At 36.1% G+C, this 26,415-nt stretch overlaps 2 protein-coding genes across 6 annotated transcripts; one reads left to right on the top strand and one right to left on the bottom strand.

The window, feature by feature from the left end:
• Positions 1–1,913: 1,913 nt before the first annotated feature.
• On the bottom strand, positions 1,914–10,838 carry BRIX1 (biogenesis of ribosomes BRX1). Its single transcript, XM_037798938.1, has 10 exons — positions 10,632–10,838; positions 7,293–7,404; positions 6,072–6,115; positions 4,667–4,737; positions 4,340–4,389; positions 4,154–4,227; positions 3,934–3,984; positions 3,689–3,790; positions 2,413–2,541; positions 1,914–2,201 (listed from the first exon to the last, which is right to left on the bottom strand). The coding sequence occupies exons 1-10, from the start codon at positions 10,788–10,790 to the stop codon at positions 1,914–1,916; spliced, it is 1,080 nt and encodes a 359-aa protein (XP_037654866.1). The 5' UTR covers positions 10,791–10,838.
• RAD1 (RAD1 checkpoint DNA exonuclease) lies at positions 10,453–18,423 on the top strand. Of its 5 annotated transcripts, XM_037799212.1 has the most exons (7): positions 10,515–10,571; positions 10,913–11,070; positions 11,567–11,816; positions 12,792–12,900; positions 14,666–14,924; positions 16,843–16,941; positions 17,259–18,423. In XM_037799212.1, exons 3-7 carry the CDS (start codon positions 11,619–11,621, stop codon positions 17,440–17,442), a joined length of 849 nt encoding a protein of 282 aa, XP_037655140.1. In that variant the 5' UTR covers positions 10,515–10,571; positions 10,913–11,070; positions 11,567–11,618; the 3' UTR covers positions 17,443–18,423. The 5 variants fall into 5 exon arrangements, with proteins under 5 accessions (XP_037655142.1, XP_037655140.1, XP_037655139.1 ...); XM_037799214.1 differs by lacking the exon at positions 10,913–11,070 and having other exon boundaries at positions 10,453–10,571; XM_037799211.1 differs by lacking the exon at positions 10,515–10,571 and having other exon boundaries at positions 10,583–11,070.
• The last annotated feature ends 7,992 nt before the right edge of the window (positions 18,424–26,415 follow it).

Below are 26,415 nucleotides of genomic sequence, written 5' to 3'. Positions count from 1 at the left end.
TTGTGAGACAATCCATGTCAGAGGAATCCTTTCAAATGAGGCGTTCACATGACTGTGAAGAGGAAGTAATTTGGTACATACTATCTATACAGAAATTGAGAATTCAAATTTATTAAATTGGTGATTCCACTAAAAATCTACTCTTCATACCTATCAAAAAGTATTTTCTTTATTCCAACTCACTTCTTGACCCAGTTTGTTTATAACTTATATTTAACCTCTTGAGTTGTCTAAAAACTTCTTGAGATGAATATGACTGTCTATTTTCATCCAAGGCTATATTCAATTGCCCAAATAAACTAAATAATGGTCATTTTGTGTTTTGTTTTTTTTTTGTACTTACTAAAACCTGGCTTTAGCCACATACAAGTATTTCTGGTGAACCTCTAACATGAATTACCCGCACTATTTAGACTATATCAAGGTTAGTAGCCTATTTAGACAAACTTAGAAAGGTCTTCTCTTGACATAAAATTTTTAAGAAAAAAAATATAATGGAAGATTGAGTTTTGCCTAAAGATGTAAAATAAGACAAATTAAAATGCAAATGAATTCGGAAGTATATCTAGAGTTAATAATCTTACTATGAACGGGCTCTTACAAATCAAAAAGAGGAAAAACCCTACCATGGAAAAACAACAATTAATCCAGTCACAAAAAAAAGTTCACATCTAACAAAAAACTAATCACCCGTTTCTAGTAATCATTTTTTCACCTATCAAATTGACAGATTATTTCATCTCTGGCAATGGTGCAAGGAAACAAATACTCAGATATCTAGATGTGTACAATCATTTGGAAAGCAATCAAAAAGCATTAACATTTCATAACCTTTGACCCCAAAGTTCCATTTCTAGGAAACCACAAGAGTTAAGCAAAGAGATTTATGTATAAAAATATTCAATTACAGGAACCTTACCAGCAAAAACAAACAAAACTATCCAACAGCGCTATCAGTTTTATACCTTATGATACAGAGTAGAATACTATGTAGTAAATATGCTGTAAAACAAAACATGGAAAAATGATCACTATGATGTAAAAATAAGTGGGTGACAAAATAGGATATGCATCATCCCAGTTATGTACATGCATGTATAATACCTATTATCTACCTATCCTCTCAACAGCCAATCTCCTTGGTCACCAGCACCCAGAATATTTTCTCTGGTACTAATCTACCTTCAAGATAGGAAGGATAGTGCTCCCTTTGCTTCCAATAACCACAGTTTTCGTTTTCATGAGGGATAACTTCATGTATTCTTGTGCTCTAACTACTAATTTTTTTCTTCTTTGACTATTAATTTATTTAAGAAGAAATCTATGCCCACTGATTCCAAAATAAAATTTTAATTTACAAAATCTTGCCAACACATAGATCAACTCATATATTAACCCATTTGATTCTGAAAATCCTAACAGGTTTTACTGTAATCTTTTCTGAGATGAGAAAATAAGGTCAGAGGTTGACTTTTCCAAGGCCTCATTATGTGGCAACTCAGGCATTCAAACCTCATTAAGATGCTTTCCTTTCTATCCATCTATCCCTACTTTATAATCCAGAAACTACTCTCAAAGTGCCTAATGCTTTGTCATACAAGTAACAGTGACCCAATAAATCTGTGTGAACTTCAGAAGCTTTGCTAAACTAAACATTTTAATCCAAGAAAGCAGGCCTAAATTTTAAGTGTGCCAAATTTCTAATACCAAATGAGCTCTGAAAAGACAAAACCGAAGAGTTCTGGCATTATTTTATTTAGAAAAACATAGACACCACTGAAGTCAAAAGAAATCATTGGCAATTATTTTTCCTTTCTTTTAAATGCCACACCAATTAGCTATTAGACAGTTCTAGAAAATGAAAGTATTTGCACATGGAATACAAAATAAATATAAAATAACTGAAAAACAAATTAGTTATCCATTGATTCATTTTGCATTCCCCCCTGTTCATCTTTCTGGTTCAATTTTCTTTGCCTTTTGTATATCCTTTTTTTTCTTGCTTTCAAATCGACTTTTGGCTCTGGTTTTACCCACTGTATTTCTATGGGTTTTTCCTCAGCTGGTATAGCAAAAACATCGTCAGTGGGATCATGTGGAAGAACAGTCTTTGGTTCTTTCTTTCTCAGTTTCTGCACTTCTTTCACTTGCTGTTTCTCTTTGTATTTTGCAGCTGTGATGGATCTCACGATACGCCGATGCTAAAAACCGAAAAATATTACATGCTTTGAAGTAAACATTTTATGTAAGGCAAGGGCATTCACTCATGACCCTATTTCCCATGTCATTAAAAAAACAGTAATTTGCAAGACTATATGCAGCAAAAAACCAAACCCTTTAATTTCACGGTTAATAGAACACTTCACAGAATCATTTGGCCAAAGAAACCAATGAACAACTAAAACAGCTTACCATGTTTGGTGACTGGTAATGAGGATTTTCGTATAAAGTTGGTCCTCCAAAACTTCCCTGGAATATCTTTATGAGATTTAAGACAAAACGAGGTCCTATTTCTACAAGAGCAGCATCCTCTTCTATAATCTTTAACAAAAGAAAACAATTCATTTTGGTTTATCTATATTATTCTTGAAAGATATACAGACTATAATCTCATTACAAATGTATCTAAAAGAAGTGATACTCAATAAAATTAAGCTAGAGATGAAATTTGCCACGTGCCAAATAATCAACATTTTCTGAAATGTATATTAGTTACAGGTAGTTGTCAATGGAAAACATAAGATTCTGTGTGTGTTCTTTTAAAATTGAATAATTTGTATTTGGTAAACAAGTCTCTTACTTCTCACAGTCTGCATGTTCCTGAAATAATGGTTAAAATGGACTTTAAAAACTACCACCACTATAAAAATGTACTAACACACGCTATAGGGAATCCTTTTAAAATTTAAATCAACCCCCAAATTGTTTCTATAAATCTAATTTACATTAGATTAAAAGGTATTACAAAAAGATACATGGTGAAATTTACTTCTGAATGGCTACTGCCTGTAAAATTAAGAGTCAACTTCTGACTACAAATTTAACATTGCTGGTTGGATCAGGGATGTCTGCCCTCAGAAGTTAAGGGGAAATGTTTAACTCACTCTTTGAGGTACCCAATGTAACAATACATGCAGAAGTCCAGTTTTATTCTTAATGCTGCACGATACTTTGTTCTTGCTGTTCCCTTCTACCTCTCTTTCTACAGACTTACTAACCTGCCAAAATTTCCTGACTGAAGATTTCGAGAATCCCCTCTCCTTATGAATGAGTCATCGTATGACACATGTAGTATTAAATGCCTTCTATAGGAGTTATGTTTTTCTAGATCTTAATCCCACAGGTAGATTCTAACCTCTTGTGAGAGGTTACTTTGCTGTATCCTTTACAGCACTAGCAAAAATTTGGAACCCTATTTGCTTATGGATCTTCAGGCTCATTTCCTTTTATAAAACTAAACATGCAGTAGCTTGTTAGGAAACCTATACCCCATATCAGCTGATCAGCAATGAAAAGAAGCAGATAGAGATCACTTAATAAATGAGATATTACAACATTACTTGCTGTAAGTCTCTGTAGGAGAAAAAGGATGCTATTTAAAGCAAAAGGATTTATCGTTTGCATTTTCTGTATCTACAAGCCCTGTATATCCCAACCAAAGAATAATTAAAAATTAAGTAAGGCTAACCTGAAAGTTCCGAAACCATATCCTATTATCCAAAATGGTGAAAGTAAACACATGGTCCACAAATGGTTGGCTTTTGGGATGATACCGTGGTGTACAAAAAATCTAGTGGAAAAAAAGCATATGTTAGTGCCTTATTCCTAGACATACCTCGTATGTTTTAGATAGGTGCATTAAAAAAAGTTCAAAGGCAGATATTCATTCATAATATATATTACTAAAAAAGACCACCTAGAAAAGATATTTACCTGAATTAAGAGTTCTTTTAACAAAGCATAATGTGGTAATTCATCAAAAACCTATAAAAATAAAGTGAACATATCATTGGACATCAAGCAGAGTGCTTTATTTAAAGATACTGCGCACATTTAAAAAATGTTAGCTAAATTGAATTATACAGCTATATCCACTAAAAACCAACCATGCAGAATAAGAAAATGAGATTCATACACCGAATAAGAAACTTACAGGGTCAAAAGACAAAAGAGGCCGAGAACCTTTCAAACAGTTTCCAGTCAGCTTTAGTTCAGCTAAGGTATGAACTGGAAAAAAATTATAACAACAACAAAAAGATAGTTACAACTCTGGCATGATTATTCCAAAAGATTGGTTTTAATATTCTTATAAAAAAAAATTAAAATTGCATCAACTTACTATTTTGAACAAGAAATTTAGCAGATGGCCCATGAGGTGAATTTGAAAGCCTAAAAAATATGAAGGAAGCTTTTACAACAAATTGGAAATAAAACGTATTAAAAGCTTTATTATCTATTCACAGTTAGAAGACACCACATGTTTTTATAATATTCATATATTTTTCTTTAAGGGTTTCAAAGATTTACAAAATCAAATGAGTTTTATTCCCCCTCCCTCCCTTTTTTTACATATAGACTCAAAGGAGTCTATAACATGAAAGGTTCAAAGCATAAATCCACTTAAACAAATGAGTTCCACCCAAATTTTAGTTAATACATTTCTTACCACATATAAAGATCTTGTTTTTTCTTGGCTTCAAAATAAATACATTTATTGCAGTTTTTCATTTCACAGACCTAGGTGAAGCGAAGTGCAGAAAAGTGAAGTAGATATTAGCCCTACCAATTTCATGAAAATACAGTCCTAATATAATCAAATATACCTGTTATGATGGTTATTTTAATTTCTAACTTCTTGATCTTAAGTTCAAGAAATTTAAGTTTTTCTTCCTCATTTATACTATCAGTTCTGCTGATTTGAATCTGTAAAATCACCAAGGGATTGGTGAAAAGTGGAACTATACTGAGTTAAATTAAAATTCAAAGTCTGGAAGGTTTACAAAGTGACACTTACAATGTACAAAAACAATACAGGAAAAGAAGTCTTGTATTTAAACTACTTGAAACTTTAAACCTAATGACTTAAAAATTCTTAGGTCTTTTGTTTCCTACTAATATTAGAACATAAATAATATTAAGTTTGCACCACTTCTGGGCATCTGTACTTGCTATTTTTTCTACCTAGAATGCTTTACCACCATTTTTTTCCTTTACTAAGTCTCTGCTCAAATATTAAGTTGAATGTCGTCCCTTCAGAAAGGCCTTTCCAGTCAAGCCTCAGTTGCCACAAACCCATACCCTGCTTTATTTTCCATATTTCCACCTGAAGTTATAATATTTGTTTATGGCCTGTCCCCCATTAGAATAGCTTCATGATGACAGGTGCTTTGTTTTGTTGAATACTATTTCCACAGCACCTAGAATAATGCCTTCACATAGCAGAAGTTAAAATATTGGTGCATTTTAAATGAATGAATAAAAGGAGACTTTCTAATAGCTAGAATTATCTTAATACAATTCTTCTAAATTACTTTAAAAAATACAAGTTTAATATCTCTAAAAATACTTTGAAAATTTAAACTATTTATTTCTAGTTTGTAATTCCTTAAGAGCAAATACCACATGCATCCCTTTTAATACTGGCAAAATGTTTTTTACAATGTGGCTTTTCTGCAAATATTTAATTATGGTTTGAAAAAAAAATTATACATGTTGATTGATAGTTTTTGTGAGTGCTTACTATGAATTTAGCACTGTACTAGACTTTATGGGGAAAATAAAAGAATAAAATAGAATCCTTTTCCTCAGAAAATTTCAATATGCTTAAGATAAGAAAGACACAGGAATGATTTAGAAATAATATACTGGAGCACTAAACTTGTGAGATACAGACAATGAGGATTATAAAAATTTAAAAGAAAGGTTATCAAAGAGTCAATAAAATCTGCATGAATATCTTTTACAGAACAATTTAAAAATAACTGACTTATGATATAAAGGAACTGTCTTTAGTATTTTAGGAATACTAAATATTTTAGGAATATTTTATTGTAATTAATTTCTAAAATTACCTCATTAATAACAAACAACTTATCTTTACGATCCATTTTAGTATCTGTAAAAAGAAAAAAGGCAAATAAACAAAAGACTTCACAGCTACTTCCTTAACTCACATATGCTATCTAGAAAGTAATTTAAAGTGTTTTTCCTTTCTCAATTTAAAGGAAAATTTACTATTGTCAAACTGATAAGACCTGAAAACACTGACTTCTTTAAAAATCTTCATTCTTTGTTAAATGCAGAGAAAATAAATGAGTAAAAATTCTTTAAGAATAACAGTCTAAAGGCACTGTTTTTCAGATTTAAGTATTCATCAAATCTCTTTTAAAAGCAGAAAAATTTCCATAAACCAATGAGTATGTTTAAGGATCCCAGTTTAAGAAAGCATTAGATAGTACTGTGAACAATTAAATGTATGCTTTGTATGACTGCATGGTATGTGAATATATCTAATAAAATTGAATTAAAAAAAAAGAAAAAGAAAGCATTAGAAAAACTAAAAACCGTTTGAATCATCATTGCCAAAGAAAATGGATTTTAATAAACTGGTTTTAGATTATCACAGAAAAAGAAAACATACTAAAATTTTTCTTATTAGTTTCAGAGATCTGAAGATACAACAGCAGACCTAGAGTCTGAGAAAACTGGTCTAAAGAACTAAATTATTACCTGGAATTAAACCCAAAGCACCTCCCAACAAAGGCACAAAAACAGCTGCATAATAGCACTACCACAGTTCTAAACTTGAGACTAGACATTCTTCACTTTCCTGTAATATGCCCCATTGCAAAAAAAAAATAGTTTGGTATTCAAAAGTAGGCTGAGCCCCAACTTAAGGGTGAATCAAATCCTATCCCTGGTTTCAAAAAAAAAAAAAACAACACAATACTCAGAAAGCAATACATTGCAGTCTTAAATCATTTGGAAGGACAAAGCATCCCATGTATCTTACGATCTCTGAAGACATCACAATGAAGGCATTCCTGGATCTTGAAATGTTTCAATTAAAATTAGGATATTCTGTTTAACAAAGTAAAGAAAACATCTAATAGATTCCAGAAAAAATTTCTAACAAAATCTTAATTGGAAAAACTTGGCATTTGAAAGGATAAGCTTCTGAGGTGCTGTGGTTCTTTCCTGACAAGACTAAACAAATGAAGTATGACTTTAGTGAACTATATAAATAGCCAAGTTTATAAATACAAATTTTAAAGCATACAGTGTAAAGGCACCTGCTTTAGAATGAGGCATCAACATTCTTAAGTCTTGCATTAAATGTCTTGTTCTGAAATTTATTCCTCTGGAAGAAAAGATGAGAATCCGTTCCTTATTTTTCCACTTGCCCTAAAGAAAAATAAAATTAAGGTTAAAATTTTAAAATGTCATACTGAATCTACCTTGGTTTTTTAAAAGATAGTTTAAAAAAGTATCTAGCTTTTCCAACAATGCACCATCTTAATGTATCAAGACTAAGGCAGAGTGGCAACTTTGCTTCTTCTCCCATGTGTGTAATTTGGGAAACTGAGATATTTCACTACACAGAAACATACAAGAAAATAAGACTGTAATGTCTTGTGCCAGTTTGGATATATTATGTCCCTCCAAAAGACATGTTTTAATCCAATCTTGTGGGATATTTGGATTAGGTTGTTTCCATGGAAATGCGACTCACCCAACTGTAGGTGATAATTTTGATTAGATTATTTCCATGGAGGTGTGGGCCCACCCATTCAGCATGGGTCTTGATTAGTTTACTGAAGTACTTGTAAAAAGAGCCACACAGGCCCAGATGCTTACTGACCAAAGCTTAGACGTGCTTGGAGATGCAGACAGAAGGACATTTAGCTAAAAAATGAAGCCTAGAGTTTGCTCCAGGATATGCCAAGACAAGACCCCCAGGCACTTGGAGAGAAACATCCTGGGAGAAAGAACAAGAAAGCTCAGGAGCCGAGGAGTTGGAACACAACAAGGAAGCCACATGCCTTCCCAGCTAACAGAGGTTTTCCGGATGCCAGTGGCTTTTCTTCAGTGAAGGCATACTCGTGTTGATGCCTTAATTTGGACACTTTTATGGCCATCGGACTGTAAATTTGCAGCCAAATAAACCTCCTTTATAAAAGCTAATCCATTTCTGGTATTTTGCATAATGGCAGCATTAGCAAACTGGAACATGTCTGTATATAAACCTCATTATAGTATATGAAAGTTTAAAATCTCTCCACTCCTGAAATAAAAATGGGCTCATTTAAAATTTCTTGCACAATAGAACTTTAATGTTAATTTACTATCAACTAAGTTCCTAACAGAAGCCAAGCACTGTTCTTATGGCAGAAAACAGACAAAAGACAATAACCGAGCAAATTCATAAAGACATGGAGGCGTGAAACAGCATGATATGCTAACAACAGTTCTAGTTTCTAATACCATAACAGACTATGGAAAAGGGAACTCCTTATAGATAAGTAGACAGAGACCATAAAATTCATAAAAGTTCCAAGGAGCAAGTCAAACCATCCTGATCCCTTCAATTCAATCTCTCATTAGCATTCACTGACCACAGGTGCCACTCGGCAATGTCCCCACTGATTTCTTCTCCTTTCTTGATTTTCTTCTTCAACCTCTCCAGTTTCTCCTCCTGACCCTAAATAGGGTGTTACCCCAAAATTCTTTCTTAGCCCTCTTTTTCATTTCTGTTCTCTCCAAAACACAGATCTTATAATCACTCCCACAACTTCAATTATCAACTCTACATAAAGTGAGAAAATTTCTCTCCAGCCAAGTATTTGACTAACACCTCAAAGTCACCTCTATAATACTAAAAACATCACGTTACACCTTAAATCGGGTAATTATCCATGCTTCTTTTCTGATGATATCACCATGCTTTCAGTCCCCCAGGCTTAGTATTTCTGTCATTTGTCAGTCTTCATTTACCTTTATTCTCCCATATCATAAGCACTACTAAATGCTGTCACTTTCTCTTTGCAACAACTCTGAATCCCTTCCTACTCTCACTATCTTAGATCAGATCCTTATAACCACATATTGACTGCAGATCTCCTAAATGGCAAGACTTTCCAGACAAGAGTCCCTCCAATCAATATGGCAAACCAGCACCAATATAATCTTTTTAAGTACTGCTAAAATCGCATCTTACCTCTCAAGGCTTTCTAAAGAAAGTCAGAAATGATTTAAGCTTAAAACTGTATTCTAAAGTATATTTTCATTTTTCCTCATTATTGCCCCAAATCAACCTACACTTAGGCTAACCTGGCTCTATTTTTTTAGATTTTCAGCATTTTCCCACTTCAACACCTTTGCTCAGGTCTATTCCTCTCCCTTGAACTGTTCTCTCCCATTTTGGTTGTCAAAATCCTACCCTTCCTTTGAAATCCAGCTCAAAGGCTAAGTCCTTCATGATTCCTCACCTAATTATCCCAGGGAAAAAGCAATCTCTATCCTCTACACCTCCAAGACTTTATCACATTGTGACTCAGATGATACACAATGTATTGCTTTCTAGCTCCTTAAGGAAAGAGTGAGGGCACTAACATATACCGAAAATCTAGCACAAAAAGTAATTCACGTTTTCTTCCTCTCAATTTGCAGATAAAAGAGCTCTGAATGTCGCAGTTAATGAAGAGCAGGGCTAGAATTTACGCTCATTTTTCATTCTTCAGAGTTCTCTCCTTTCCTATAGCCTGCCACTACAACACACAGAGCATGCAATAACATTTATGCATACATTTATCTCATTTACTTATCACCTACCAATATGCTGTTACTACGGTAAACGCAGCAGAGCCAAATTAACCAAAAGCAGTACTAGTCCCCACAGCACTTAGCTCTCAGTTGAATGAATGTGAAGTCCAACAAGTTGTGTTCACCTTCTTTTAAATGAAAACTATCAACTTATGTCAATTCATTCTTAGTTTCCTTCTAAACTCCAAAATTTCGGAGAAAGAGGTCCCGTTCCAGTCACCTTTCCAATCCCAAAGCCAAAGAAAGCCTAAACTTTGTATAGTGCCTAGCACATTAAGTTGGTTGTATAGACGCAAAGTTCATCCTATCTAGTCTAGCTCTCAATATCCTTTTAGAGTTAAAGATTTGATCAGACAAGTCAGAGTCACAGTCTCAAGGACAGTGACTTTTTAAAGGACCGAAAAACAAGATTCGAGACCCCTGAGTGACAGTGACCGATTAAGGCAGAATATGAGAATATTATTCACAGGATATATACTCAAAGACAAATAAACTAAAGAAAAGTACTACCTTGCCAAAAAACTAAGTAATTAGAGGACAGAACACGGGAATAGTACCCGGTAAGTCGCTTCCCCGTGACACGATAAGCACTCCAAAGCCCGCCCAGTTGCTCGGCCCGCCGCCTCCGGAAGAGGCCATGTGCACGCAGCATAGACCAAGCGCAGCGCAGTCCCGCCCGGAGGAAAGAGAAGACCGAGTCCCTGTGACATACGGGCTACTCCCAAGCTAACCGAGCTGAAGTCAGATAAGTAAGCAAAGAAAGGCGCGTGAGGCCGCGGCAAGTTCAACCCGAGGATAGGTCCTTCTACCTTGCAAACAGGGCCTGGGATACGATCTCTCTCTTCTTCCTCCGCCTCCTCTGCCACGTCTCGTAGCTTAGCCGGCGACCCGGCATCTTTTTCGTTTCTTTTTGGCTTCTTGGCCTGGATCGCCAGGCCTCCACGCCGTTTTCTCTTGGCCACCGCCATCTTGCCTAACAGTCGTTGCTCTTTGTCTTCCTTCCGGTTCTGTCGCGCTCTCCTTTTTCGATCTCTATGGTAATGTAGTGACTCATTCCTGTCTCTGTGGTACCTTCGTCTCGACTCTCTAGCCCTCCTCCGGCTCTGTGGTGACGGTGGCCGAGGCGGCGTGTAGGATTGGAGAGAGAAGGGAGAGGGACTCCACTTCGTCCCCGTTTTCCCGGGAATTGGCGATCGCTTCCCTGTGAACTGGCCGAGGGGAGTCCTCTGGCCAGACCTCTGCGCAAAGGTAGAGCTTCTCCGCCCTGGGATTCCGGGGCAAGGAAACGGATGCTTTCCCGCGGGCGGACTGGTGGATGGGGTTATCTGGTCCTCCTGCGGAATCCGGGCCGGCTCTCTCCGCTGTTCTGTTAGCGTCAGGCGCGGGACAGCGCAAAACAAACCCTGTGGGGATACATAATCCCTGATTGCCTTGGCGAAACTGGCCTCAAGTCGAACTACTGTGTGTCAGTTGCCTATTTTCATTCTTCGCTGCTTTTCAGGTAGGAGTGGTTGTCCCCATACTAGAGACGAAGATACTTTAACCAAGAGAGGTCAAGTAATTTCTTCCAAAGTTAAGAGACGGTCAAGTGGCAGAGGTGGGTTCAAACCCTGGTCGGTCGAGTTCAAAGCCAGGTCCCTAACCACCTCGCCTCATCGCCTCAGCGCCGTTTGTGATCGCCGGATCTCGCCAGCATTAATTGGGCGTTTTTCTTGTTTAATCTCAAGTGTTTCGTTATCTGCAGGAGCAGGCCTTGGCCCCAGAAGCTTCCCTTGTCGCTGAATATGCAGTGAAAGATGCCGCTCCTAACCCAACAGATCCAAGCTGAGAATGAAAAGTACAGCTTAGTGGCCAGCCTTGACAACGTTAGGAATCTCTCCAATATCTTGAAAGCCATTCATTTTCGAGAACATGCCACATGTTTTGCTACAAAAAATGGAATCAAGGTCACAGTGGAAAATGCAAAGTGTGTACAAGCAAATGCTTTCATTCAGGTATGGAAATAGGCGCCTTTAAACCCGGACATGATATTCCTGACCCAGTTTAATGAATTCAGGTCTTAATGTACATAGTCTAAGTTAGAGAGCAAAATGTGATTATTTGAATTCTTTTTGCCTCCTGGAAGCAAATTACTTTTCCATTTTGTTTTTCAGAGATAATGGTTAATAATAAGGACTAATATTTATGAAGCTAAGAATAAGGACTAATATTTATTAAGCTAAACTATAGGCCAGGCACTCTTCTGAGTGTTTTAAATATTTAACTCATTTAATTCTCACAATAGTCCATATTATTCCCATTTTACATTTGTGTAACCTGGGGCACAGGGAGTTTTAAGTGATTTGCCCTAGGTAAGTGGCTGAATTGGGATGAGAACCCAGAACGTTTATGTTCTTCACATTGCCTTTTTACTACCTCCCTACTGTTAAAAAAAAGACTTTATTTATTGTAATAGAATCTGTTTGTTCTTAAAAAGTAATATTTTTATGATCCAGATAGGATTTCAGATTCAATTTAGCATTTTTTGAACACCTAAGTGCCAAGCACAGTGACCTCAGGGATAGAGGAATAAAATGAGAAATAGTTCCTGTTTTCAGAAAAAATTGAAAGCTAATTTCATGCATATATTATCAAATTGTTTGACTGTTTTCCAAGTGACCTTAGTGATATCGATGGGCACAAAAAGGAGATGAGAGTCACGTGGGGGATAGTTTTAGATCCAGGAAGCTAGAGGAAGGACCCTTCATAAAGTTTGCATGGAACCTAAATCCCTGCTATACCTTTACCATTGAGTAGCAGTGTTCAAATAATAGTTGAAAAAAGTAAGATGTGTTGATTGGTAATCAGAAATTATTCTTATGGTGTTAGTGCAATATAATTAAAACTTACAACATGAAATATACAACCTTATATGGGAGCTTTCATTCTTTAATACATATAACTACATTTTCATGTTTATTTTTTTGTAGGCTGGAATATTTCAAGAGTTTACAGTTCAGGAAGAGTCTATTACATTTCGAATTAATTTAACTGTCCTTTTAGACTGTTTATCTATTTTTGGATCAAGTCCTATGCCAGGTGAACCATCTTATTATCATTATAACGACATACAAGCATTATGGTCAAAAAAATTCAGGAAAGTCATTTAAAATTTAAACATCTCTTTAAAAGTTGCCAATTCGTTTTTCATTGGTCACAATCATAGACTCTATTCCCACTTTTCACAATATTAACAGAAGGTGTGTTTATGGTTCTTTTCCTGCTTGCAAAAATATTTCCAGTTACCTTGTCGTAAGACAATTCAGAGTTGAGTTGCAGTTTACAGCATTTTATTCAGGACACCAAGATTGCTACAGTAGCAAGGAAGTTTTTCACCTGAAAAAGCAAAAGCAACTTCAAGGCTGGAAAGTTTGTGGGTGGGCAGTTTTGTAAGCAGAAAGAAGGAAGTTGGCTAGGTTTTGTTGGTTGGGGCAGGGACCTGTTAGTCTTATAGTGTAAGTGGGGCTATATTTTTATTTGATCTGAATATGCTTAACTAGGGTCTTAATTAGCTCTTAAGGTCGAATGTCCTGAAAGGGACTTTCCAAAGAAGATGTTTGTCTTATAATTCTATGCTGGTTTGGAGAATTTAACTTGTGTGTTGGTTCTGAGAAAACCCAGGAGCTATTTTTTATTATACTTATCAATCTTTTTTTAATTTGCACGTCTTGCAGGGATTTTAAATCTGAACTGACCAAAAGACCTTGAACATGTTTTAAATATCTTTAACTTTGTAAAATATGTTTACTTTTCCTTGACTTGTCTAGAAATAAATGGCTAGTTAGTGGCAGAGAAAAACAGAAACCAGTTTTCTTGACTCCCAGTTTACTATGTTTAGTTTGCTTGCCTTTTTTCTTTAAGCTCTACATTATGAATCCTTATGTCTATTTCACCAAATGCTTTCATTTAAGATATATTTTTCTCATTTATTTAGGGAGTGATTTTTAAGAATGGTGAAATTCAATTGCTATGGATTTAAAGTACAAGGGATTCCCCCAAAAATGATTTTGTTTCATAGGAAAGGAATCCAGAGATTAGCTGGGGAAAATTCAGTTATGACTCTAAAAAATATATTTTAATTTGTACTGACAGTACCACCATTATTAATTATACATTTTCTAATGCAATATTCCCCAGTTAGTTTTACATAAAAGCATCTGCATTCCCCATCTCCCTCACTGTGGCTCTCCAACAAGTTAGGAGAAGGAGCTAGAGTGTCCTATCATATTCCCCCTCTTCTCTGGTGGTTTGCAATTTTAAAATTAATTTTCTGGCCATTCTCACACCACCATCAACCACCCTCTTTTTCCTCCAATTTGATGTTAAAATTGAAGGAAATGTAAAGAATATCTTTCAATAGAAAAGGTTGAGAAATCCTTACCATAGTGAATACACTGACATATAGAGAAGATATCAAAGCAATCCACTTTTGCACAGATTGAAACTTCAAGAAATAGTATAACTAATTCTTACTTTGAGTGTTGGTCCGAGTTGATTCTCAATCCTGAAATTATATGTACAAAATCAATAAGCTATTTCTGAGGTGTTTTTGGCTAGCTTGAAAATTATTTCAAGAAGTTATATTACATTTTAGTTCAGGTTCTTAATTTTCTTGCAATTATCTTTGGAATTGTCCACACAAAATTGTCATCAGGAAAGAGGTAATCCTGTTTCATAAGGAGATACATTTATATGTTAGAAAATAGGCAAAATAAATTATTCTTGAGGAGTTTTACTCATCATTGAGTAGAAGCTGAACCCAGAGCTAGAGCTAAGCCCAAAGTGTGGTTTGTTTTCATTGCAGGGAATTTAACTGCACTTCGGATGTGTTACCAAGGTTATGGTTACCCTTTAATGCTATTTCTAGAAGAAGGAGGAGTGGTGACAGTTTGTAAAATCAATACTCAGGAGCCTGAGGAGACTCTGGATTTTGATTTCTGCAGCACCAATGTGATTAATAAAATTATTCTGCAGTCAGAGGGACTGCGTGAGGCATTTTCTGAACTGGATATGACGAGTGAGGTCCTGCAGATCACCATGTCTCCTGACAAGCCTTATTTCAGGTACTTGAAAGCAGTGCAATTATAGTTAATGCATTCTATACACCATTTTCCCCCTTACACATTTGCTTAATGTGTGGAATTTTTATTACATACGTTCCTAGAATTTTCAGAACTTTAGAGAGCTTTTAATCCTACCTCATAATTTTACAGATCAGGAAACTTAAGACCCAGGAAGGTTAATGCACTATTTAAGGTTTCATAGTTAGGTAGTGTTAATTTCTAGATGAGAAACCCAATCTCTTAATTCATAAACTAGTGCTTTTTTTCATTGTTGTTCCATTTCCTGTTGTAGATCAAGTTACATCATGAGGGAAATTGGGTTTAAACTTCTAGAAAAGGTGTTTGGAGTATATGGTGCCTTACTTTTCTTTCCTTTCAAGTTACTATAGGATTCAAAAGGAAGTAGTTGGCTTTGTACAGGTGTTCATTCACTAAATATCTGTTGGTCATCTAGTGGGTACATATCCACATTAAGCAGCATGGGGAGGAATAGCTTAAAATCAAGGTGAAGAGGATATATGTGAAACAGCATTGAAAGAACAAAATTGCATGCCAGTAAGGACCAAAATAATATCTACAGGTACTTAGGGAAATACTACATAGGTACTTGGGGAGTAGTAGACAAGATAAGTTTCCTAGGGGAGGGTAGATTTCGGAAGGAATATGTCAAAAAACATCAAACTGCTGATATTTTGATGCAGCAAAATATAAAATGGCAAGTCTCTTCAGGGTTAGAGTCAGTTTATCAAGAAGATTGAAATGTTTCTTCCCTTTTGGAACATTTCAGAGTATTAAGGAGTAAAGGAGCTAAATACATGAGGAATAAGAGGTATAACTTGTTCTTTGTGCATCTTCTTTAGGACAATTGCAGGCCATTCTTGTGACATTGGGCAGTTAAAAATTTTGCTCAAGGTCTGTTAAAGTAATGTCAGTTAACCAAAATATAAATCAGTGGAACCTTTACTTAATCAGTGGTATGAATTAAAATTCCAGGTGCTTAAACAGTATTTCACAGTCTGCCTTTCTAAATTCTCTCTCTCAGTATGGGTGTCTAGATAGATCATGTGTCTTTCAAATCCAGGATGGTAAATGATTTAGTAGAGTGAGAGTGGGATTTGGAGTTTAAATATATTATATTTAAGGTGCCTGTGACACAGGAGGGTAGCTAGATGTATAGGTATACAGATCAGGAGATGAGTCTAGGCTGGAGACTTAGATTTGAGAACCATCATCACAGTTGGCTATGAATGAGATAGTTCAGAGAAATAGGTTATGTTAGAAGAGGAGAGAGAAGATGGAGATTGGGGAAAAGCTATATCTAGGCCTTATGCTACTGTGCTATGTAGTATGAGGTGCTAACCACATAGTAATTGATCAAAAAATTCTTGTAATTAGATAAACATACAAACATTTATAAATTGTCTTCACACAACTATGGATATTACCAAGCTAGGGAAACCATACAACAGCCTTAAGGTACAGAAAATCCTTAATTGCTTGGTGGGTCTGTAAAGATAGAGGATTAGGACCAAGACTTACAGGTGATTTAGATCAGGGTCTTCTATCACCCCTACACTCTCTTCTGTTAGATATTTCTAACTTAGGGATGAGGAAAGTCAATATCAGTAGGATTAAGGTAATGAAATTGAGGCAAGCACCCCTGGACTTCTATTGTGGGTTTTTTGTTTTTTTTTTTTTTTTTTTCCCAAAGCTGTTTCCTAGTTGCTCCTTTCCCTGTACACACACAGCAACCTGTAAGAACCTTTATTATGGTACTTGTTTATAATCTATTGTAAATATTTGTTTATATGTCTGTTTTATCCACCAGAATGAGTTTCTTAAGGAAATGTTTTATTTGGGTCCTACTGTGGCTATTGTTGGACCAATGAATAAATGAGTTGTTTGTTTTCCATTATAGGTTATCTACTTTTGGAAACGCAGGAAGCTCCCACCTTGACTATCCCAAAGATTCTGATTTGATGGAAGCATTTCATTGTAATCAGACCCAGGTCAACAGGTCAGTTCTTAATAGAAGAGGTTGCCACTGGTGATGAATTTAAAGATAAATACCAAATTTCTATCAAATAAATGTAACAAACTTTCAGTTTGTTTATAAAATGCACAGCATTTTATAAAAAATGAATGGTAGGGTGCTGGATTATACTTGGGGATTTGGGGTTATAATAGTGGATAAAATTTTTAAAAATCAAGAAAATATTAGCAAATTGGACAAGTATTTGATATTATTATTACGTTTGCTACTTGGTAGTACTTGGCTAATTTTTGTCCTTTACTTGGAGTTATAAGCACTGTCTTTTATTTATGTTTCCACAGCTACAAGATTTCCTTACTGAAACCATCTACAAAAGCATTAGTCCTATCTTGCAAGGTGTCTATTCGAACTGATAACCGAGGATTCCTCTCATTACAGTATATGATTAAAAATGAAGATGGACAAATATGTTTTGTGGAATATTACTGCTGCCCTGATGAAATTGTTCCTGAATCTGAGTCTTAATTATGACAACTGACTGCGATTTTTATGTAGCCATTCATGATAGGTTATGTTCTCATTCTGGGTACAGGACCCTTACGATTTCTTTCTGGATTTTCTATAGGGGAGAAACTAAGAGGAGATAGGAGCAAGTTCTCTGTGCCCTAATAGTTGCTAGGTATTTTGTAAAGAAGTGTTTCTATGTAGTCATGCATCATCCTGTATTATACTATGCTATGGTTCTGTTTCTTGAACTCATGGGAATCATTACGAGCCAAGATGAATAAATTATGTGTTCTGCTCTTAGTAGGACATTTCAGGAGCCTAAAGATTTAAAGTTTGATGAAGGTATATTGGAGATGTTCTTTTATTTATTTACCATTAGGAAAAACAAAGGCATATGGGCATTGCTTGGTATGAATTCTGGAGAATATATCTTAAAGCAGTGGTTCACAAAGTGTGGTGCCCAGATGGGCAGCATTGGCATCATCTGGGAACTTGTCAGAAACTCTGGGGGTGGGATCCAGCAATCTTTATTTTAACAAGCCTCCCCCCAGAAGATTCTGATGCATGCTGAAGTTTAAGCACCACTGTTTTAAAGGGTCCTAATTTTTTTAAAATTGCATTTAATTGCATTGAAGGGCTTGTTTTACATGTGATTTATTCACAGCCATAATTTGAAATACTCTGAAGTTTAGGCATCACCAAACAAGTCTGAACAATTCTTTATATATTTTTAAAGTATGCCTTTTGAAAAAATCTATGAATGGGTATATAACAGTCTTCAGAGTTATGGATTTTCTTGTCAAACTGTTCAATGTGTTAGTACTGCAGTAAGTACTTATAAGATACCTTCTATTGCCTATGAGAGTTTCCTGACTAAACCAAGGAATAGAAAATCAAAATCACTTAAGAGATTTTGTACTTTTCTAAATAGTTTTCACTGAAATAATTTTTGTGCCATGTAGATATTTTTGTATTTAATAAAATATATTGTTAAAATTATTCTGACTTGTTCTCTATTAGGAAGGAAAAAAAGTATATATATATATATACATATTTATATATAATGAAGTTTCTGTGCTTGTACTGCACCAGGTGACAACAGCTCAGTGTCTCTCAGTGGGCAGGCACTATTGGCCTTTTGGATGGGACAGTTCATCACTGGAAAACTGTCATCCCCTTGCAGGATTCATTTAGGTGCCCTGACCTTCACCCACTATTGTTAGTCATTGTGACCACAGACAAAAATGCCCCCAAACTATTGATGGCTGAGAACCATTGAATGATATCCATCAAAATTTGAGGGTATATTTAGAATGCCCTACCTAAAAATAGGCCACCTAGCAAGACAGGAAATTGGTTTGAAGTGTATGGTAGGGAAGCACCTCAGGGAAGGACTCTTTCAGAACAGCTATAGGCATTGGTTCATAGGCACATGTGCTACTCTGGGCGTCTGGCTCCAGGTGAGTACCTGATAACAAGTTTCCCAAGCAATGTCAGGATGCCCAGCTGGCCCAAAATAAGATGGAGATTTGTAAAGTGTAGTATATGCAAGAAGGGAATGAACGAATCTACTAAATGTCAAATATTACAAAGAACAGAACAAATTTAAAACATGATTATAATAGTATTTAATCAGTCAACATTTTAAGATCTACAGTTTTCCATTAAATTTAAAATTGAGCTTTGATGTTTTTTGTAGTTGTTCAGTGGTGTGTTTAGTACTTACAACAGTGCCTAGTACATAACAGGCATTCAATAAATATTAGATGAAAGAACCTCCACTTTCAGATTATCTTTTAGCATCTTATTAGTCACTGTTTAATTCTGGTTATTTAACTCTGGATTTCATTTTGATCAAACATTGTATTTTTCAAAGGTCGAACCTCTATAAACAATTAAATTGATTTAATGAGGAAGGACTGACATGTTTGCGTATTTTAAAATGTCATTTTGGGTGATATCTTCAGCTATTCAATATGTAGAAACTAATGAATTTAATTCTTTCAGAATCACTGAAACATCAAGGTACTGATTAAATACTTTGCTTTTTATGTGTTTTCTATTTGACCTAGGGATTTTTTACTTCTTTAACTTTACTCTAGATCCCATGAATGACCACTACGGGAAGCACTTCCTCAGGCAGAGCAGGTGACGCTTTGGTAACTGCAAATTCATTTCCTTTGTAGCACATGGAGGAATACGGTTTTATTTTTAAGAACTTCAGTTTTGTCTTTGTGAGGTTTATTTCATTTCTTTTCAGGAAAATTGTGCTTACCATTAGGCAATAGGTAATTTTTTCCCCCATTTTTAATTTGTTTATTCCTCTAGAATTGATTCCACCCCAAATGTATGACATGTTTCAAAATAATAAAAATTTGTTAAATTCTACTTTTCTAATAAAAATAAGGATTATAACGCAATCATTTTAATAAGAAGCCACAGGATTTCTGTGGTGGTATCAAGCAGTCCAATAAGAATTAGTTGTGATTGCTGAGAGAGCAGCCTATGGTATTCTCAACAGTTTGGGGTGGGGAATTTTTCAAAGCAATGTAGATTCCCTTCTTCCCTTCCCTATCTTCACACTGCCTTCTGCCTGCCTGTACCTGAAACAAAATCTTTTGGATCCTGAGAAATTAGAGAAGTTTTCTAGTGTTTTTTTCCTATTTATATTTGCAAATTGCTTTCATTCACTTCAGAGCAGCAGTGAGTAGCTCTAACTTGGAATTCCCATGCCAGGAAGGGACAGCTAATATTCTAATCACCTTTTACAAGTGTTTCTGGTATCCGTTTCTTAGTGGACACCAGTGGTTTTGATAATTAGCAGAATAAATGTTTGAAGTAGGTTTTTTAAATTAATAATTTGTTGATCAGTATAATAGATATTAAAAGTGGCTTTCATTAGTAAAACTGGGGAAATCAGGATATGCAATTTGACAGTTATTTCAGAGTAGGTCCCTATCCCTGCTTGAAAAGGATTTATGTGGTGCCTGAGGCTTGATCCCTAAATGGTTTTGCTTCCTCCTGTTTTGTCCAAGGATTTCTGATTGCATGCTGCTGACTGAGTTAGGAGTGCCCTGTCAATGAATTATAGTCAAGTCTACTTTAAATGAATCTTTCATGCACAATAGTAGGTGAACTACCGAAACAGAGAAGTACGGCTTCACTTAGTTTATAAAACAGGATGCATAAACTGTTTTGTTTTGTTTTGTTTTTGTATGTGTGCCAGTTTGAATGTATTATGTCCCCCCAAACGCCGTTATCTTTGATGCAGTCTTGTGGGGCAGACGTTTTGGTGCTGATTAGATTTGCATGGAAATGCACACCACCCAACTGTAGGTGATGACTCTGATTGGATAATTTCCATGGAGGTGTTGGCCCCCCCCATTGGGTGGGTCTGAATTAAATTACTGGCACACTATATAAGATCAGTGGAGCGAGCTTGCGACAGCCAAAAGAGACACTTGAAGAAAGCACAGGAGCTGCAGATGAGAGACACTTTGAAGATGGCCATTGAAAGCAGACTCTTGCTAAGAGAAGCTAAGAGAGGACAAACACCCCAAGAGCAACTAAGAGTGACATTTTTGAGGAACTGCAGCCTAGAGAGGAACGTCCTGGGAGAAAGCCAGTTTGAAACCAGAACTTTGGAACAGACACAAGCCACATGCCTTCCCAGCTAACAAAGGTTTTCCGGACACCACTGGCCATCCTCCAGTGAAGGTACCTGATTGCTGATGTGTTACCTTGGACACTTTATGGCCTTAAGACTGTAACTGTGTAACCAAATAAACTCCCTTACATAAAAGCCAATCCATCTCTGGTGTTTTGCATTCCGGCAGCATTAGCAAACTAGAACAGTAGTTTTCTAATAAAATCTGCTTGTGGGGCAGTTTGATCTGGGCTTGATTTATTTTTCTAACTTAGTACAGATTGTAGGAAAGTAGTTAACCGTAACCCACCTGAAATCTTTCAGTGCCTGTTAGCTAGTTAAAAAGAATGTAAGAATTGTGCATGACCATGTTGGCTCAGGTCAGCTAGAAGCATAAGAAAAGAACAGATAGGGAAAAGAATGGAAAAATATGAGCAGGGGCTCGGGGAACTGAATGACATGAAGCACATCACTATGTGTTATAGGTGTCCCAGAAGAATAAGGGAAAAGGGGCAGAAAGAATAAATGAAAATTTCCCAACTCTTATGAAAGACACAAAATTACAGGTCCAAGAAACACAGTGTACCCCAAACAGAATTTATCCAAATAGACCTACTCCAAGACACTTACTAATCAGATCGTCAAATGTCAAAAACAAAGAATTCTGAAAGCAGCAAGAGAAAAGCAATCCATCACATACAAGGGAAGCTCAAAAAGACTAAGTGCAGATTTCTTAGTAGAAACCATGGAAGTGAGAAGGCAGTGATATGGTATATTCAAGATACTGATAGAGAGAAACTGCCAACCAAGAATCCTATATCCAGCAAAATTGTCCTTCAAAAAATGAAAGAAATTTTAAAATATTCACAGATAAACAGACACTGAGAGAGTTAATGAACAGGAGACCTCCTTTACAAGAAATACTAAAGTGAGTGCTATAGACAGATAGGAAAATACATAGTAAACAGTTTGGAGAAGAGTGTAGAAATTAAGATACCAGGAGACAGAAAGAGGGTAAAGATAGGCCATTTGATGCTGACGGAATACAGAATGTTCAACAGGATTGATTGTATAGATTCAGAAATGGATAGCACAACACTGGGAGATGGTAGCACAATATCATAAGTACACTGAACAAAGATGACTGTGAGTACGGTTGAAAGAGGAAGGTTAGGGACATGTAGGACACCAGAAGGAAAGATAGAAGATAAAGACTGAGATGCTATAACTTAGTGAAACCTAGAGTGGTCAATGATTGTGATTAAATGTACAAATATGAGAATGTTTTTACATGAGGGAGAACAGGTGTTAAAAATGAGATGGTATTGGGGAAAAAGTACAATCAATGCAAACTAGAGTCTATAGTTAACAGTAATATTGTAATATGCTTCCATTAATTGTAACAAAGGCAATATACCAAAGCTAAGTGACTATAAAGGGGGGATATAAGAAAGGGGTATGGGATTCTTTGCATTGGTGTTGTCTGGGTTTTTATCATATTCTATTTTAATTTTATTTTTTCTTTTGTTGCATTTTAGTTGTCATTTTTTTTTCTTTTTCTTTTTCTTCTTTTTTTGCCACTTCCTCTTTCTTTGTGGAAGAAAAGCTCTTATAGCAGTTACATCTATTCCTGAGTTGTAATGGCTATTTCTAAATTCTGAAATGCTGAGCTCTTTGTGTATAACCCGGTCTGTCCCTGGAACTCTGGGTATCTGTGTGACACCGGAGATTCAGAGCCAGAGTCTGGCAGCTAAATGTTAAAGAGTCTGAAAAAAGAGATCAGACTTCAATAAAAAATGTGAATGAAATAGATTTGGTTAGGACTAAGGTAAATCAGACTAAAGGATAAAGGATGATACTGCCAAAGGATACTGGTACTGACCAAAGGAAGAGATGTTTATTAGGTGCAAAACCTATATTTTTTTGTAACATGCTATATAATTTAACTTGTATGCTCAGTTTATTCAAACACCATAATTACATGGAACTTTGTATAGGGAGTAAAATCTGGTTGGTTTGTACAGGTTAGTGTGAAGCCCCAATACATCCCAGGATAGTTTGGGCAGAGAACAAGAATGTATTTGCAAAGATCTCTTAAAGGACTAGGGGAAAATGTGGAAATATTAAACTTCCCCACATGGGGAATTAATGATATTCTCACAAGCATTGGGGGCTACCAATCTGGAAGGCCGAGTCCTCGATTTTGGGGCTTGCCTTTATGAAGTTTGTTACTGCAAAGGAGAGTCTAAGCCTACTTAAAATTGTGCCCTAAGTGTCACCCCCAGAGAACGGCCTCTCTTTCTAAGCCAAATCTGCAGGTAAAGTCACTGCCCTCCTCCCTATATAGAACATGACTGCCAGGAGTGTAAATCTCCCTGATGACATGGGATATGACTCATGGGGATGAGTTTGACTCTGGCATTGTGGGATTGAGAAAGCCTTCTTGGCCTGAAAGGGGGAAGAGAAATGAAACAAAATAAAGTTTCAGTGGCTGAAAGATTTCAAATAGAGTCGAGAAGTCATTCTGGAGGTTATTCTTATGCATTACATAGATGTCCCTTTTTAGTTTTTAGTGTATTGGAGTAGCTAGAAGAAAATACCTGAACAGTTGAACTATAACCCAGTAGCCTTGATTGTTGAAGATGAGTGTATAACTATATAGCTTATACTGTTGACCATGTGATTGTGTAAACCTTGTGGCTCCCACTCCCTTTATCCAGTGTATGGAAAGATGAGTAGAAAAATGAGGACAAAAAGTAAATGAATAATAGGGAGGGATGTGGGGTATGAGATGTTTTGGGATGTTCTTTTTTACTTTAATTTTTAGTTTTATTCTTTTCTGTGTGTGGTAATGAAAATGTTCAAAAATTGATTGTGATGATGAATGCACAACTATATAATGGTATTGTGAACAACTGTACACTGTGGATGACTATGGTTTGTGAATATATCTAAAAAATTGAATTAAAAAAAGGATAACTTTCTGATGGTAGTCAAATTAAGTTTCTGGTTCTGAGAATACATGCATGTGTATAACATGTGGAAAAAACAGTTCGCAAACTGCTTAGGTATTCCAGAATAAATAAAAAATCAAAACTGAAAAGAAGGGTATAGAGGCAGAAAAGAGGAAATGAGAAGTCATGGGGTTCCAATGACATAGAAACTATAACAAAGCATATGTCTAAAACAACATTTCTATGCCCCAAATTATAGATCAGGATTTTGGTTTCTAACGGTTTTGGGGTATTTTACCTGCAATGTTGCTGCTAAGTGGGCCTTCCCCTCACCTCCCCCTCCCCCGCAGTCCTTAACGAAAACTGCTCCTCTGCTTTTGATCTGCCCCAGCTATCAGTGTTGATAAACACATTTTGTGGTCCAGTTTTTTTATTATCAACAAGGATGGCTTTATTGTTGTCTGTCTGGAATAGATTTTTCCTCTTTGCTGATATCAGATGACCGAGAAAGAAAGGAGAAAACCGTTTGTGCACTTTTCTTGGGTCTTGCCTTCTCTTCCTCCGCCACTGACCCTGCCTCCACCGGCAGAGTAGTCACTCAGCCTTACCTGAGCTGGAAGGATGAACTCTGCCTGAGGCAACTGACTGTTTCACCAGGTTGCCATATCCCCCCAAAGCTGACAATTCTGACAGGCCTCCTAAATGGTACCAGAGCCTTGGGCTTTCTCCCTAAAGAACAGAAAGCTTTTCCACCATTTAATCTGAGACAAGAGAATAGTCTAGAGCTTGGCTATGATTCAGATGGCAAGCCAAGGATATCTGAAATACCTGGATTGCTTTTAATCACAGCGGAAAATCTGCTAATTCGGGGCCTTTAAAAAGTTCCTGATTTTCAGATGATTTCTTCTCATAGGCACAGAGATTAAGAGCCCAGAGCCCCTGTAAGTGGTAAAAAGATCTATTTTTCCCATTTCCAGCCATCAGGACTTCCTAATACAGAAGGGCTAGAATTAGAAGTAATATGGTCCAAGAACTGTGACCCAGATACACAGTTTGTATTAAGTGTTTCTCATCTATCACCTATTTATACCCCAAGCTGGCAAAAACAAAAACAAAAAAACAAACAAACAAAAAAGGCTTGTTTTCTTAGCCTGTATTTACCTGAAAAAAAATTTTTTTTTCCACGGAAGTATGAGATACAAAATTTTGTGCACAATATAAGGTCTTGTATGCAAATCCCCCTAAAGGCTACTAGGCTGTTTAAAATACAGAAAACTATCTGGTACTTTAACCTCCTCAATAAAGCAAGAGATAATATGATTCCAGATTAGAAGAGGAAAGAGGCACAGATTAAGTCAATTGCCCAAGGGTCTCATAAAATTCTGAGAGGGCTGAAACTCTGCTAGGGATGGTAACTAGAAATCAGCCTTGGGCCGACTACTCTCCCACCACAAGATGGCAGGATCCTCTTGCCTGAAATCTGTTTGCTGAGTGGCCAACTGATTTCCATAGTGTATATATCGTCTTCTTTGGATTTAAGTGATTGTGTCAGACTGTCTTGTCTATAACATTATCTATGTTTCTAGGGGTAATAAGCTTTAGCCCACTTTTAGGGTATTAACCAGCAAAATATTCTCTACTCACTTGGTGGCAGCTTTTCACAGTAACCAGCCACTATCTCCTTTTGATTCATGCACCAATAATATAACTAGAAGGTAATAACAAAGCCCAAGTTTCAATAAAAATTAAAAATAGCTATAAATTTATGACAGGATGACAATAGTCCCAGGCACTCTGTTAAGCACTTTACACAAATGGCCTCGTTTATTCTCACAGTGACACTGAGAGACTAGTACTATACTCATCCCATTTTATAGAGAAGGAAACCAGGTCACACACAGCAGAAAGGGGTGGTTTGGGGGTTTGAACTAGAACTCTTAATCACCATAAATCATAAAGAAAAGTTACTTTGTAGGGATGTGTTTAAGTCATGTTTCTATGATCAGATAAAATAGTTCGTTGGTGAGTTAGTCATTGTTCATAAAGACTTTATTATGTCCTGAATTGAGGCCCCAATTCTTTACTACACTATAAAAGTATTCTTGTACCTTCAGCTCAAGCATGTGCCACACCCATAGTTTCCCTACTTTGGTTGGAAGTGAATGGTTTTGTTTGCCAAAATTTAAACCACTGACCATTTCCTAAAGACTTCAGGTACATACACATACTATGGGTTTTTTAAAGTAATTTGCTTTCAATATGCCAGTAGGGAAATTATGGATGACCATGATAAGATAAATTCACAGACTCTTAAGAATTGGAAAGGGGGAGGGCTGGGCAAGATGGCGGAGTGGTGAGGAGCAGAATTTCGTCTCTCCCCTAGAGCAGCTG

The sequence above is a fragment of the Choloepus didactylus genome, chromosome 11 (genome assembly GCF_015220235.1).
Source record: "Choloepus didactylus isolate mChoDid1 chromosome 11, mChoDid1.pri, whole genome shotgun sequence".
Taxonomy (NCBI): domain Eukaryota; kingdom Metazoa; phylum Chordata; class Mammalia; order Pilosa; family Megalonychidae; genus Choloepus; species Choloepus didactylus.
The sequence above is the reverse complement of the archived record's forward strand: the minus strand, read 5'-3'. Positions and strand labels throughout refer to the sequence as shown.